The following is a 15,665-nucleotide window of genomic DNA, read 5'->3' on the forward strand; positions in this document are numbered from 1 at the left end:
TGCCCCTCTCTCTCTCTCTCTTCTTCAGCAAAGTCTTTGCTGACCCACCTAGGCCGCACCATCTCTTTCCCTCTAGTACCACCAGATTCTCTCACTACCTCTTTCCCATTGCTTGGTGTCAGTCCGAAACCTCTTCTCCAATCTTTTTCTTTTCCAGCCAACATGGATTGTACGCACTTTGGAGCAGGGACCTCTCTCATTTCTATATTTTTTACAGTGTCTTTGGTTATAATGCCCTCCCTGGATAGACTTACCTTTCATACCTTTTGGTGCTGCCAGGTGAAGACACTTTTATTTTCCTAGGCCCTTTTAACCCTTGCTCGAAACTGTTTTTATTCTACTGCTGTGAGTTTTATGTTTGTATTGTTTGGCCGATCTATTTCTTGGTATCTGATTGTATTCGTAAATAAAAAGTACAAGACTGCATTTTACTGAGGTTAAGGGTAAGACCTCTTAAGTCTTGCTGCTGCTTTCTAATTCCCAAACGGAGCTGCTTTTTTTTTGGTGTTTGTGACTCTAGCAATGTCAATTGAAAAATGACCTGCAAAATTTGGAGAGGCAGGGGGTGAAAATATATGTCACAGAAACCTAATTATGCTAGGATTTTTTTTCCTCATTGCTGATGGAAAATGCTCATTATCCCCATCACTGTGTGTCACCGTTAGGAAGATTTCAGTGAGAAAACCATCTTTTCATCTTGTGTGACTGACACCTTGGCAGCCAGCTGATGAATGTCAACCTGGGAGCAAAGGAAGTATCCATGGACGGCTTGTGGGGGATGAATGTAGAAGTCATGAGGTCTTGCAGAAGTTGCTGCCACAATGATTTGTCACCAGTATGATCATAAGACTTGGCAACAGTGGGAGGATGTAGGTTCTGGATGGTTTCTCCCTCTTTTTGAACTCCCTCTGACATAATTACCTGACATGTTGCTGCCTTATGAACTTTGGCAGGAGTTCAGGACTAGCAGAACATGCCTTGCATAGCAAGAAGCTTTGAATGCTTAGAAGCTCATGCACCTGGAGCACTCCCACTAGGTATTTGGACTGCAACATCTGGGAACTTAGTTCAATCAATCAATCAAGTTTATTTGCGGTCAAAGACCCAAAATGGGAACTTAGTTGGTGCATGCATGCTTCCAGTTAGTTCTCACTCTTTTAGAGACTACCACTTAGCTGTGAAAAAATACAATTTAATCTCACTGTAGGACAAGTCTGCATGTCCAAAAGCTGGTTTACCACCTCATCTGTTGTTTATAACGACAAGGGATCCAGAAGCTATGCATAGGATGTTTGAAAACTATTTTGCAAGTTCTTCCTGACAACAATTGGTCCCTCACAATTCTTCTTTGCTAGTCAAAGCAAGCCTGATGATATAGAGATCTCTGCAGCTGGTGGAAAGTCCAGATTAGTGGAAACTGAAAGGAAAGCAGTGAAACCTGAGCAGAAGGAAAGGTCATTAGTAACCAAATGACAACAGAAACATTGAATTCTCTCACTGTTGCTGTAAAGATCCCCTTGGCTATGTCAGAGTTGGAGGAGGGTGGAACAGAAGGGAAAGGGGCTGGTGAAAGGTCCGGGAGAGGAGTCTGTTGGGAAGATTGAGGTTTGTATGAGTGTGCTGTTGGGTTAATGCAAAAGCAATCAGCTTGGGAAGTAGATGTGTGGAAATCATGGAGTTGTGGAAGATGTACATGGAAAATGTAGGCTGTGAACACACTAGTCACCTATGGCAAAGCATTTCCGTTGGCCACACCTGGAGGGGGAACGGGTTGATCTGCCTATCAGTTGTGAATTCTCTTTGAAGCAAATAGTTTAAAAAATGCACTCAAGCTGATCTCACCAGATTTTACAGTAAAAGGGGTGGGGTTTGACCAGCGTTTTGTGCACCCATTTTCAGAAGAGAGAGGTGGAGATGCACTGGAACCGGCAGAACAGTAAGTGTCTCTACTAGTAGATGCGTACATGGTGGAAGGAAGTCTATTGAAAGGCCAGCAGGGGGTGCCCTTGTGTTTCAGACTGTGGGATTGATTGATTGATTGATTGATTGACTGTGGGATTATTCCTTGGGACCATCTACATTTCTGGCAAACTGGTGCTAGACCCTGAGTGATTGTTTACAAACTATTAAATGGGCCTATGTAGTAACTACTTGTTCTAAAGGCATACGTCTGGTTGCTTAAAAAAAAAGGTTATAACTTTGTGTTGATAACTTTGCTTTGGTTGTTATTATGAGGCACATTGGGAGTAATCACAATAACTGTTCTTAAACTGTCCTGCCCTTTGTTATTCAATCTTGAATGTATCCAAGGGAGGGTATTTGAATCTTTCTTGGAATCTTGTTCCCACCTCTGCTGGAAACATGACTCGGAACTACTGCCAGTTATAAACCCTGTTTGTTGATTTGTTTCATTAATTAGTTGACCAGAAACCAGGGTTCTCTCTAGTTCTCTTTCTTCACTTGAAACCTGGCCTGGCACCCCTGTCAGTTGCAAACCCTCTTTCTCTACCAGTTGTGCCCGTCTCACATCTGAACTCTGCCATGTTGCTGGTGGCCAGCATTCTAAATTTATTTGCAACTGAAGCCTAGTTCTCATTGAGGTGACAAACCTGTTTCTGGGCCTATACAACTTCATATTGCACGATAGGCTGTAGTGATGGAACCCTTCTGCACACCAAAACAAGAAAAACTCCAGCACATAGAAAATAGCAGAGAAGGGTTTTAGCTTCAATGTATGGCTGTTTTAACTCTATTTTCTATGCATATACATGTTTTGTATGGAGTATTCAGACATGTAAGTTTCTACCTTCAGTCTGAAGTGGTACAGCCCAGACAAGGTTTACCACCTCGATGGCAATTAGATTGAAGAACATGAACACCACTGCTTTCTCCGACCCTGTCCCAATTTGCACTATTCATTTAAAGCAGTATCATACCACCTTAAACAGTCATGGCTGCCCCCAAAGAATCCTGGGAGCTGTTGTTTGTTAAGGGTGCTGAAAGTTGTTAGAAGACCCCTATCCCTTCACAGAGCTACAGTTCTCAGCACTAGCGTAGTGGTAAATTCAGAAGTGCAGGGTCCCTTCACAGCCACCACTTTTTTTTTTTTGCTGCTGGGTTCAGAATGAGATTCTTGTGCATGCCTTCTCCTACAACAACAGACATCCCTAGGAGCCAATCAACATGAAAGGAGTGTTAGCTACTGAAGAGAGTCTTCTCAGTGGCTGACGTACCTCCTTGCACTCTGATTGGCTCCAATCAGCAGGAAAGAAGGAAGCATGTTAGAAGACTCTTCTCAGTGGCTAACACACTTCCCTTTCATGCTGCTTGGGTCATGGGATGCTGGAAGCATAGGGACCTTGCTGGGACTCTGCTTCCCAAAAAGTGAAGAGTCTAAGACCCCCTGAGACCTTGGACGATTACACCCTTGGTTCTCAGAGTGGTTTAACAATCAATCCCTCTTCCCTGGAAACTCTGAAAATGGTAGATCTGTGAGGGGAATAGGGGGTCTCCTCTCAGCACCCTTAACGAAGTACACTTCATAGGATTCTTTGGGGGAAGCCATGATTGTTTAAAGTGCTATGATACTGCTTTAAATGTACAGTGCAGATAGGACCCCGGTTCACTTGTGCATTTCCTTGCTCAACAACTGTGCTGTCTAGCAGTCTACCCTACTCTGACTTACCTGTGTGAATAAGCCATCACTGATTTGGCACCACAGGGAGAGACACATTACCTTACACCTCAGACAAAATGTTTTTCACCAGCCAGTTCTTACCCACAGCTGTGAAGCCTTCAATGTAGGCAACTCTATCTTCCATCAGACCTGATCATGATGGCTGGGGCTGATGATACTTCCAGTCCAAAACAGATGGAGAGCACCCTGTTGGCTACCCCTGCCTCAAGGGATTTGAAAGGACGTGATATACATGCTTGTGCAAAGTTCTGTTGGACATGCTGAAGGAGGCAGGCAGACCTTAGATTATAGGACTCTAAATGTAACTGGGGCTTTGCTTTATATACCATAATAACTAAGCTATCTCTAACATCCCCATAACTGCAGTGTCTAGTAATGCTCAAGTGAGAAAATGTGCTGCAGCTAGTAGGTTGCTACTAACACACCCTGTATACATATTCTGCAGCAGTAGTGGCAGGTAACTCCATGTCAGTGGGGCAATGGAATTTACTCCGAGTTTTAGTCCAAACTCTCAAGGAACTGTCTACAACCCAAAACAGATAACACTGTCCCACTGACATGGAGCCACTAGCCGCCACTATTCTAGAGAGTCACTTCTGTGCACATTTACATAAAAATAGGTCACAATGAACTTGGGATTTAAACTTCTGAGTAGTTATGCATAGGGTTAGTTGTAAATGCATTTTGGTTAACCACTACATAATTGATGAGTATTTAGATAGATATGATCCAAATTAGCTCTAAGAGGAAATATATATATATATATAAGGTGTCAGAGGGAGAGAGGAAGGCTAAGGAGAAGGTGAAATAAAACCGAGGGTGGGTCAAGCGGACCGGACAACACAACCTTTTTAAAGATGGTGACAGCGCTACCATTGCAGCCTACTTTAGGTCCTATCAACCCCATGATGGTTCACAACTGCCCAGTTGAAGACCAGTACTTTAGAACAGTAACTAGCAGACTTTTGACCTTCACACAACCCTTTCCCCATTTAATAATCTGCTAAGGAACCCCTGCATATCACTCCTATTTGTTACAGAGGCTCCTGGGGCATGTTCCACTCCCCTCTGGCTTCACACTGTAGATAGGTAGCGATGGCCAAACTATTGCCATTACCAGCCTTTGCCCTTCAGAACCCTTCCAAAAAATGCCAGTGTCCCCTGAAACACAGTTTTGAAGACTGTGGCCTTCAGGGCCAAAGGCTGGGACAGATAGTATTGCTTTTGCAGAATATATATTTTCTCCACTTGAGCATTTGATCTACTGAACACATACAAAGTGTGAACATTATTATTATTAGAAGAAAAAAGCATCGCATTAACAAACTCCCAAAGAAGGTTCGTAATCTTCATGCTTCAGCAGTCTTTAACCGTTGTTCCTCAGTGACTCCCCCTGAATACCCCCCATCCACACCCTGTACTAATATTTAAAAACACATTCCAAACATAAGCATGGAGGCAGGACGGAGATTGGAGACATTTCAAAGAGGGGAGGGGAGGGATCCTGATAGACTGGGCTTTAAATATAGAATAAAGAGCACAGTAGCTTTTTTGAGCCAACTTGCAAACGTAACATTAAGAAGCTCCGAGAAAAATATCACACCATTTGGCAGACAATGGTAGGAGTGTGTGTGTGCTTGTATGGGGGAGGGAGAAGAGAGAGTTGTTAGTCGTGTTGTGTACATTTTCCAGAGTTCTGCTGTAGCTCTGTTCAGGCAGAGCTCCAAGGAGCTTCCCACGCAGAGCTGGACAGAGTTGGCAAGGCGCAGATGGCTATCATGTGAAGGCACAGTCTGGAGGAGTGGGCATCGCCGGCAAACACTGTTTGCTGTCTTCCTCGGCTATCACATAGAGAGAGGCCTCTCCCAGGACTTCCACTTCATGTCACAGTTTAGTGCTTTTGTTGGCGGCTGTGGTTTGTGCAAAACTCTGTATTTTATGGCTTATATAAGGCAGGCACCATCTGGGCTTGCCATCAGATGATGAGATGGTTGTTCTGTTGCCATGATGATAAAAACGGACATTTGCAGGCCATCAGCACCAGAAGACCTCTGACTAAGGAGTAACTCTCTTCATGTTCCTCATGTACCTGTTTGCGCGTGTTGGAGAGCAATGCTGCATGCAACTGAATCAAGCCCTTTCAGCTGGAAAGGTTCTCCTGAAGTTGCCAACGAAAGTATTTTGTCATATCTTAGTACTCAGTGCTGATTCTGTATCACAGCAGTGAAAGCAGACTTTTACCTAAGCTTTCATAGCATCTTAGCAGGTAGGCTTTAAGACGTACACCTATAAATCATGTTGGAATAGCCCCTGTATCCTGCCAGCTACAGAAGTCTACAATGCAATCCAGAGCTTGGAAAAGATACTTTTTTGAACTACACCTCCCATCAGCCCCAGCCAGCATGGCCACTGGATTGGGTTGATGGGAGTTGTAGTTCAAAAAAAGTAACTTTTCCAAGCTCTGATGCAGTCTAACAACTTAATCCACAACACAGTTAAGGAGAATTGCTTTTTAATGTAATCTGCCATCCTCAACATTCTTGCACAAGATGTAAGCTCTTTTACGAGTGGGGTTTATTTCCAGGTGAATGGGTTTAAGATCACAGTATAAGTCTCATTGCCTGCAACTTGGAATTAAGTAGATTTATGTATTTAGGAGAACAGGGTATCCTTACGGCTCTTGTAATGTAACATCTCAAAAGCATGACCTTATGTTCCATTGTAGCAGTGTTTATATGTGACCGTCTCTAGATGAGTGAGGCAGTTGCTTCAGGTGGCAGGTTTTGAACACTATTAAAGGGCAGTAAGTCAGGCTTTCTAGTGTAGTTTCTATCCAACTAAGTTCAAGAAGTGACCTTGCACCTGTGGCCTTACATTCTGTTCTGCAAAATGGGTTGATTGAGGTTTCTGCACTCTATTCTAGCTGTGTTGCAGTGATGGAGATGGTAAAGAGGAGAGGGAATGCAAAGTAAAGAAATTAAATACAAAGTGTTTTGCCACAACAGCTAAATTTTGGATTTAGCTCTTAGTCAAATGCTACCTTCTATATGCTTATTTCAGAATACGGGCACGTTTAGGAACAATAGTGGGCATGGGCTACTGTGCCCTCATATGCTGCATGTGGACTTCTCAAAGGCGTCTGGTTGGCAACAGTGGAAAATAAGGTCCTAGACTACTTACACCTTTGATCTAATGTAGCAGGACAATGGTATCCTCTAGCTCAGAAACCGTCAATGTGGTATCCTCCAGATTTATTGGACTACAACTCCCATCATCCCTGACCACTGACCATGATGTCTGAGGCTGTTGGGAGTTATAACTGTAATGCAACATCTGGAGGGCACCACATTGGCTACCCCTGCTCTGGTTTCAATAGATTCTTCTTGAGATTGGCTGCAGTCCTATACACATTTACGTGGAAGTATATCTGGTTGAACTTAATGGGAGTGACTTCTAAGCAGGCATGCACAGGATTGCGCTGTCATTATTGCCTTCTGTACTTCTACAAAGATCACATTTCCAGCAAATAAACTGTTGTTCTCCTCACTTTGTTTAAGTTACACATTTTTTCAGCTGTATAATATTCTCCATTAGTATATTTTCAGATAATACTATGGGTTGGGGGTATATGTAAACTACAGACTTATAGTAATTTAACTATGAAAGAGATGAAAGGTATAATCCAGAGATGATGTAAATGTGCTTAACTCCTACTGGCAACTTTTAAAAAGCTTGAAAACTAGTCATTGTTTTCAGTGGGAGTTACCAGATCTGGTGAAGTCAATGGAATTTTCACCATTAACTTCAGTACAAGATTATTTTGTATTTTAAAAAAATCTGATTCTCAAAGATTTGCCATGTGGTGCATTTCCTCATATGGACAAATGAGCATTTGTAATCTCTGACCATGAAATTAAACCTAGAGTTACAGCCTAGGAAACACTGTCTTTATAGTGATGTTAGAGGTCACAGATGACTCTCACACCCACATACCACATTTAGAGGTACCACTTGCTAAGCTTCTGAATGACTATCACCAAGCACCAGGTTGGATCTACCCAGATATTTCCACCAAAGTGCTATTCTACTTCCTGGTCCTTCTGTCTATTTTCTGGGTGCCTCTTGTCTAACTTAAAATCTTTCCTTCTTGCAAGAACGCTACTACCTTTTTGGGGAAAGCCGTCTGTGTATGCAGGGAGCATCAGGAAGTCAACAGTATATGTGGTGGATTCAGCTAAGTCCAAGTTCCAGATGTGTCACTGCTACTGGGGCAATAGCAATGTTGGGATGAATCCCAGCAGCCTTTATGGAAGTCAACTGTTACTTTATAGAAGTGAATTTATCAGGTATTTGGCCTATTTATGCTAGTGCTATATGGAAACAAATATGAGGAACAAAAGACATATGAGGATCTAAAACCATTAGGAGACCACTCCGTAGAAGCTTCCTTTTATGATAGGGCTGGTTTACACTTTACTTTCAGTGGCACTGCATATCCTGGTGCTTAGGACACATTTCATGGCTATTCCCATGCTGGTAATGGTATACAGTATTCCACCATTGAGCATAACCATGCAGTTTGACCTAACTATCTCAGCAAAAGATATGCATATTATTTTGAGGAACCATGGCGGACAGGGCAACTAAGCTACTGCTGAGGATAATATAAATGGGGCAGCATTCTGTGCAATTCTATGAATTGAAAACCTACCTGTGTAAAATATATTTTAGGGGGAAAGGGTCTGTACAAACATGGGGCTTTACCTTTGGGGCATTTAATCCTGGAGTAGCTGTCCTTGGTCCTCATATTACACTAGAAGTAGGCCACACTTACCCTCTTGAGCTACTGCTACCTAGAGGTAAATGCACTCATTACCTCTTGGACCAGCAACCACAAGGTAACACATTACCACGTCAATCCAGCTAGAGATGCACTTTTAAAAAGGTATTACCCATGATTAGTTGCACCAGAATGTAGATGGGAATGTGCAATGAAAGCAGTGCATCACAGATAGATGGCATTCAAATAATGCCTTGTGTTATTTGGATCTCCTTAACTCTATGGTGCATCCAGAGGATGTGGCAGAGTGCCTGGCAATTGTTTTCATAGAAACTTCAGATAATACATTTCTCTTAATTTCTCTAAACTAATTATTCATGAAGTCTGTCTTCCTTGTCTCTCCCCCACCTCCAGTTTCATAAACCTCCATTCATTTGGTGGTGATATAATGACCATCTACTGCTCTTCTCAACACACCCCAAATCCCTATACTTTCTGTCGTTGGACTCCAGTAGTAGTTAATGACTGTAACCGGATGCCCACATAAAAGACCTGGTATCTGTCTTTCCACATCACAAAACATGCTGCGAAGCTCACAATGGCTGCAAGGAGGTTGAGCACTATCTGGATCAGCAAGTAAAGGTTGAAAGTACCGGTGATGGAGGTACAGTCAGATACATTCTCGTACGTGAAGGTTCTGCTGAGGGGATCCACTGTATCCAGTTTACACTGGCAGGTCTCAACGGAGGTTTCACAAGTAAACTGTGTGATCTGGGAATAACAGTAGGCAGCAAAAGCCACTGCCAAAACACAGACAATCAGACTCAGAGCACTCAGCAGGAAGTATGCAACCTAGAAAGGAAACACAAGGAATAGCTTTTTAGTACAAACAGCAGTATATGGATTACAGTGAACGGTCACAATTTGGTGAAGATTGGCATTTATATATGAATTCTGACAGTCCCTGATGGCTTTTGTGATGTCCAAAAATTGGTGGTGGGTTTTTTTTTACTTTTGGGCAAACACCAGCAAATGCTGCCTGACTAAATTCACTGTCCATCTCTGGACATTCACCAATTTTTTCTAGCTCATTCACTTGATGCAGCAATCAATAAACAAGAAACCGCATAGAGTTTTTTAACAGGTAAGTGGTATACAAATTCTGTTAAATAAAAAAATAATAAAGGAATCAGCCTTCAGTTGAGGAATGGGGGTGGGGAGGCAGAGAAATATGCACACTATTGACCTGAGTTTCAAGGGGCTAAATTTCCAAAGTGCAATAATTCTGGAGAGTTCATAGAACTAGTGTAGTGTATTGGCTAAGAATATGAGCTATAAGCTAAGTGGCTTTAGGCAAGCCGATAAGGCATACGATAAAGAAAGAGGGCAGAATTAGATGCCAAAATCCAACAAAAGGAGAGACACATCTCAAATGGTACTACAACGCATTTATTTATAATAGAAGCACTCGAGATAATTTGCTATGGCTGGTGCATTTCAAGTCTAAGGCTGCACTGGAACATAACACTAAACTATGGTTTTGTGTTAAGTGAAGAAGCCTTAGGCTCATGCACTCCCCCCCCCTCGCCTCTCTATCCTCCACTATCGTGTGACCACAAGGAGGAAATAGGAAGAATTTGCTTCTCTTTTCTAGTAAACTGCTGTTGGTTGTTAAATTCAAGTTGGGACAAACTGGTTTGTTTCAACTATGGTTGTCCAAACACGCTAACTTCAAACCATGATATATAATCCTGGCTTGTCCAGACAGTTAAAACTAACCACAGTCTCCAGTTCTGACATAATGACATACTGCAATTAGCTGAAAACAAAGCTGCACCAGAGAAGAGAAGAGCAGGCTCATGCACACAATGTTTGCCAGTCTAACTCTTCATTGAAGCCAATATGAGATATTTGTCTTTAAGAGAATGCTTTTCTTTTTTAGTATTCTCATTTTGTTACTGTTAGCTTTGGCCTGACCTTTCAATCTGTAAGCTGCTGCTGATAATAACAGACTACTTAATAGGATTATAGAGGTAATATATTTTAATGCTCCCCCTGCCTGTGGTGTGGAGGGCTGTAGAGAGTAACGGCCTGGCGGTGGTGAGAGCGCCGCAGAAAACAGCCGGGCCCTGGACTCGGTGTGAGGCGCCAGGAGAACGGTCGGGGTGGCAGCGTAGAAGAGCCGTGGAGGACATCGGCCCGGCGGCGGTGGGAGTGCCGCGGAGGGCAGCCAGGCTCTGGGTTCGGCCCAGCAACCGAAGGAAGATTGCCGTGGAGAGCAGCCGGGCGTGGAGCTCTGGCCCGGCGGTAGTGAGAGCGCCGCCGTTGCCTTGGGGTTCCATTTCGTGGCCTTGTGCCGCCGTTCATTGCCTTCTGCCTGTTTACGTGCAGGTGCCACCTCGCTGCGGCTGCCGTTGCCGACTGGAGGACCGTTCTTTGGCCTTGCATCGCCAACGCTGTCGCTTCCCCACTTGCGTGTGGGTGTGGCCGTTGCTGTGGCCGCCGCTGCGGACTGTGCGGCTGCCTGGGTGCCGTCGTTTGTGGCCTTGTCATCGCCACGGTGCTGCTGCTTGCCTGCTTGTATGCTGGTCCTGCCATTGTTGGGGTGCCCGGGCGCGGTGCTGCTTGTGTGGTCGTGGTGCCGTTTGCTGCTGCTATTGAAGTGTTTTGCTATGCTGCTTGTTGGTTGAAGAGGATTAATTTTAATGTTGGCTGTCGTTCTGTGTGTATTGTGTGTGTGGATTAGTGTGGTGTGAATGTTTTGTTTGATTGTTTTGTGTATGTGTATTCGTGTATTTTTACTATGTGCCTGGGAGCAAGGATTACATCCTTCATGGGGGGAATTTTGGGGGCCCCAATTAACGTAGTGACGGGTAATGGGAGGTATGGTGTTAGGAGGAGAACTGGCCAGGTAAGGGGAACTCGTCCCAGACAAGTTGTGTCTGTGCCTTGTTCCGGTTCTCCTCTTACCCACAGGATTGCCGGTTGTCCTATCAGCCAGCTCTCGGATCTCCAAGTGCTGCTCTTGAATGCCAGGTCGGTATATAATAAAACCTCCCTCGTCCATGATTTAATTCTGGACGAGGGTGCCGACCTGGCGTGTATAACCGAGACCTGGGTGGGTGATCAGGGAGGAGTTGCTCTTTCCCAGCTTTGCCCACCTGGGTATGCGGTTCAGCACTGTGGTAGATCTGAGGGCCGGGGAGGGGGAGTTGCTGTGGTCTATAGGAGTACTTTTCCTCTCACTAAGCATCCTGTCCAGGTGGCGACTGGTCTAGAGTGTCTCCACCTTGTATTGGGCCAGGGAGACAGACTAGGAATACTGTTGGTGTACCATCCACCTTGCTGCCCAACAGCTTCCTTAGCTGAGCTGACGGAGATAGTCTCGGAGGTACTATTGAGATCCCCTAGACTTTTGGTACTGGGGGATTTCAATGTCCATGCCGAGGCTGTCTTATCTGGTGCAGCTCAGGACTTCATTGCCTCCATGACAACAATGGGGCTGTCTCAATTTTCTACTGGCCCAAAGCATGTGTCGGGACATACTCTTGATTTGATCTTCGCCACTGGTCACGGAGATGGTGATCTGGAGGTGGGATGTTTTTCATCTACCCCATTGTCATGGACAGATCACCGCTTGTTGAGATTTAGGCTTACAGTAGCTCTTCCCCTCTGCAAAGGTGGAGGACCTATTAGGTTGGTCCGCTCCCGCAGTCTGATGGATCCTCTTGGTTTTCAGAGGGCTCTGCGAGATTTTCCGGCTGATAAGACTGGTGCTCCTGTCGAGGCCCTGGTCGCACTGTGGAATACGGAGATGACTCGGGCTGTTGACACGATCGCTCCTGCGCGCCCCCTCCGATGTAGAGCTCATACAGCTCCGTGGTATACCCCGGAGCTGAGAGTGATAAAGCAAGAGAGGAGGAGGCTGGAGTGCAGATGGAGGCAAACTCCCAACGATTGTAACCATGCTTTGGTAAGTGCCACCAATAAGTTGTACATGAAAGCGGTAAGGACAGCGAAAAAACTTTACTTCGCTGCCTCTATTAGGTCATCTTTATGCCGCCCAGCGGAGCTTTTTAAAGTTGTGCAGGGGCTTTTACATTCTGGCCCACCCGATGCGATAGAAACATCTGAAGCCCGCTGCAACGAAATTGCTGGGCACTTTCAAAGCAAGATTGCTTGCATTCGTAGGGACTTAGACACTGATGTTGTGACAGGTGAATCCAGTGAATTGACCGGAACACGGCCTTGTTCTTTATTATTGGATGAGTTTCAGTTGGTGCAGCTCGAGGAAGTGGACAAGGTGCTTGGAATGGTCCGGGCAACCACGTCTGTTCTGGACCCTTGCCCATCTTGGCTAGTGAAAGCTAGCAGGGCTGGAACCACCGGCTGGGCCAGGGAAGTGGTTAATGCCTCCTTGAGAGAGGGAGTAGTCCCAAGTAGCCTCAAGAAGGCAATAGTGAGACCTCTATTAAAGAAACCTTCCCTGGACCCGGATAATTTGAACAACTACAGACCGGTGGCGAATGTCCCCTTTTTGGGCAAGGTTTTGGAGCGGGTGGTTGCTAGCCAACTCCAGGTGCTCTTGGATGAAACCGATTATCTGGATCCGTTTCAATCCGGTTTTAGGCCCGGTTTTGGCACTGAAACAGCCTTGGTCGCCCTGTATGATGACCTTTGTCGGGAGAGGGACAGGGGGAGTGTGACTTCGTTGATTCTCCTTGATCTCTCAGCAGCGTTTGATACCATCGACCATGGTATTCTTCTGGGGAGACTCGCGGAGTTGGGAGTTGGGGGTACTGCTTGGCAGTGGTTCCACTCCTACTTCGCGGATCGTCGCCAGAAGGTAGTGCTTGGGGAACATTACTCGACACCCTGGACTCTCCATTGTGGAGTCCCTCAGGGGTCGGTTTTGTCCCCCATGCTTTTTAACATTTACATGCAGCCTCTGGGTGCGGTCATCAGGAGGTTTGGAGTGCGTTGTCATCAGTATGCTGATGACACGCAACTCTATTTCTCCTTTTCATCTTCTTCAGGTGAGTCTGTTGATGTGCTGAACCGTTGCCTGACCGCGATAATGGACTGGATGAGAGCTAATAAACTGAGACTCAATCCAGACAAGACTGAGACACTGTTGGTGAACGCCTTCCCCGCTCAGATGGTGGATGTGCATCCTGTTCTGGATGGGGTTACACCCCCCTGAAAGAACAGGTCCGTAGTCTGGGGGTTCTTTTTGACCCTTCCTTGTCTCTTGAGGCTCAAGTGGCCTCGGCACGGAATGCGTTTTACCATCTCCGTTTGGTAGCCCAACTACGCCCCTATCTGGACGGCGACGACCTCGCCTCAGTTGTTCATGCTCTGGTAACTTCGAGATTGGATTACTGTAATGCACTCTACATTGGGCTGTCCTTGAAAACAGTTCGGAAGCTTCAGCTAGTGCAGAATGCGGCAGCTAGATTATTGACGAGGACCAGTCGGTCTTCGCATATAACTCCTGTTCTGGCTCGCCTGCACTGGCTACCTATTTGCTTCCGGGCGAGATTCAAGGTGTTGGTTATGACCTATAAAGCCTTACATGGTGTGGGACCGCAATACCTGGTGGAACACCTCTCCCACTATGAACCTACCCGTTTGCTTCGTTCGTCATCGAAGGCCCTCCTCCGGGTACCAACTCATTGTGAAGCCCGGAGTGTGGTTACTAGATCAAGGGCCTTTTCTGTGGTGGCCCCCGAGTTGTGGAATAGCCTCCCCGAAGAGGTACGCCTGGCGCCTACACTATTATCTTTTCGGTGCCAGGTAAAGACCTTTTTATGCTCCCAGGCATTTTAATCACTCTAATCTTTTTAGCTTTTTAATCTTGTATACTAAGTCTTTATTTTTATTTTCTGTTTAACTGTATTTGTTTTTATGTCATATATGTTTTTGTGATTTTATTATTGCCATATATGTATTTTATCCTATGCTGTTTACCGCCCTGAGAGCTATTTGCTAAGGGCGGTATATAAATGCAACCAAATAAATAAATAAATAAAATACTGTGATCATGTAGGAAATACGACCATAAAGAATGTGAGAAGATTCCTGTTGGATCAGACCAAGAATCCATCTAGGCCAGCAGCCTGTTTCTAGTGCAGGCTAGTCAGGTGCTTTAGTGAGCTATGAGCAGGTAATTAAATGTGGTATTTAAATGTTAAGTACCAATACACCCCAATCTTGGAACTTTGTTTTGAATCGCTTTAATTAGTTTGTGAAATCATCAAAAACGCTATCAGTTTATTGATGAAACACAGATTCCTAAAATAACACAAACATAATGTGTTGCCTTATATATGCACATGGCCAAACACAGATGACCCAAAGCTGTTTCAATACAGCAGTGAGGGGTTGATGATGTAACCAGAAATGCACTGTGGCATAATCAGTGAGTGATAAGGGAGCTATTTATAAGATGCTATGTTCCTCCATCACAGAATGCTGGACTTGGAGAATCTAACGCATCCACGAGTGCGCCTTTTGACTTTGCTGAATCTTGCTTCCCCTGCGCATAGTCACACTAAAATCTCTTTGCTCCTGGAAACCCATTTGCATCTGGCCACTCTCTGTGCAACTTAAAATATCAAACTTGTTTTCCTGTTTGTTTCACAAGCCTGATAACACCTCATGAGATTTTTATGTATTCGTAAGATGGATTTTGCTATTCTGAATTGCACTGACATTACTCTTGGTGTCTATATTTTCTGTTGTTATTTTTGAACAGTCTTTACACATTTAAGAATTTAATTAGTGCCCTGTTAGGTAAGTCCAAGAGTCCATACAGTTCAGCATCCTTTGGATTCTATCAGGATTAATGCAAGCAAGGCATACAGGCAATAATATTCTCCATTCTTAACCCTACCATCTAGCATTCACAGGCATGTAGTCTCTGAATATATGAAGGATTCATTGACCTATCATTGAATCATAGAATTGTAGAGTTGGAAGGAGCCTATAAGGCCATCAAGTCCATCCACCTGCTCAATGCAAGAATCCAAATTAAAGCATACCCAACAGGTGGCTGTCCAGCTGCCTCTTGAATGCCTCCAGTGCTGGAGAGCCCACCACTTCCCTAGGTAATTGCTTCCACTGTTGTACCGCTCCAATAGTTACGAAGTTTTCCTGATGTTCAGTAACTTGAGCCCATTACTATGT

General features: G+C 44.7%; 1 protein-coding gene across 2 annotated transcripts in view; it reads right to left on the reverse strand.

The window, feature by feature from the left end:
* Positions 1 to 1,102: 1,102 nt before the first annotated feature.
* Positions 1,103 to 15,665, reverse strand: part of SSPN (sarcospan) — a 42,568-nt gene continuing 28,005 nt past the window's right edge. For both annotated transcript variants that reach the window (XM_061582230.1, XM_061582231.1), the window contains exon 4: positions 1,103 to 9,329. In XM_061582230.1, coding sequence (XP_061438214.1) covers positions 8,964 to 9,329 — 366 coding nt within the window. In that variant the 3' untranslated portion in view covers positions 1,103 to 8,963. The remainder of the gene's footprint in view (positions 9,330 to 15,665) is intronic.

This window comes from Rhineura floridana, chromosome 8 (assembly GCF_030035675.1).
Source record: "Rhineura floridana isolate rRhiFlo1 chromosome 8, rRhiFlo1.hap2, whole genome shotgun sequence".
Taxonomy (NCBI): domain Eukaryota; kingdom Metazoa; phylum Chordata; class Lepidosauria; order Squamata; family Rhineuridae; genus Rhineura; species Rhineura floridana.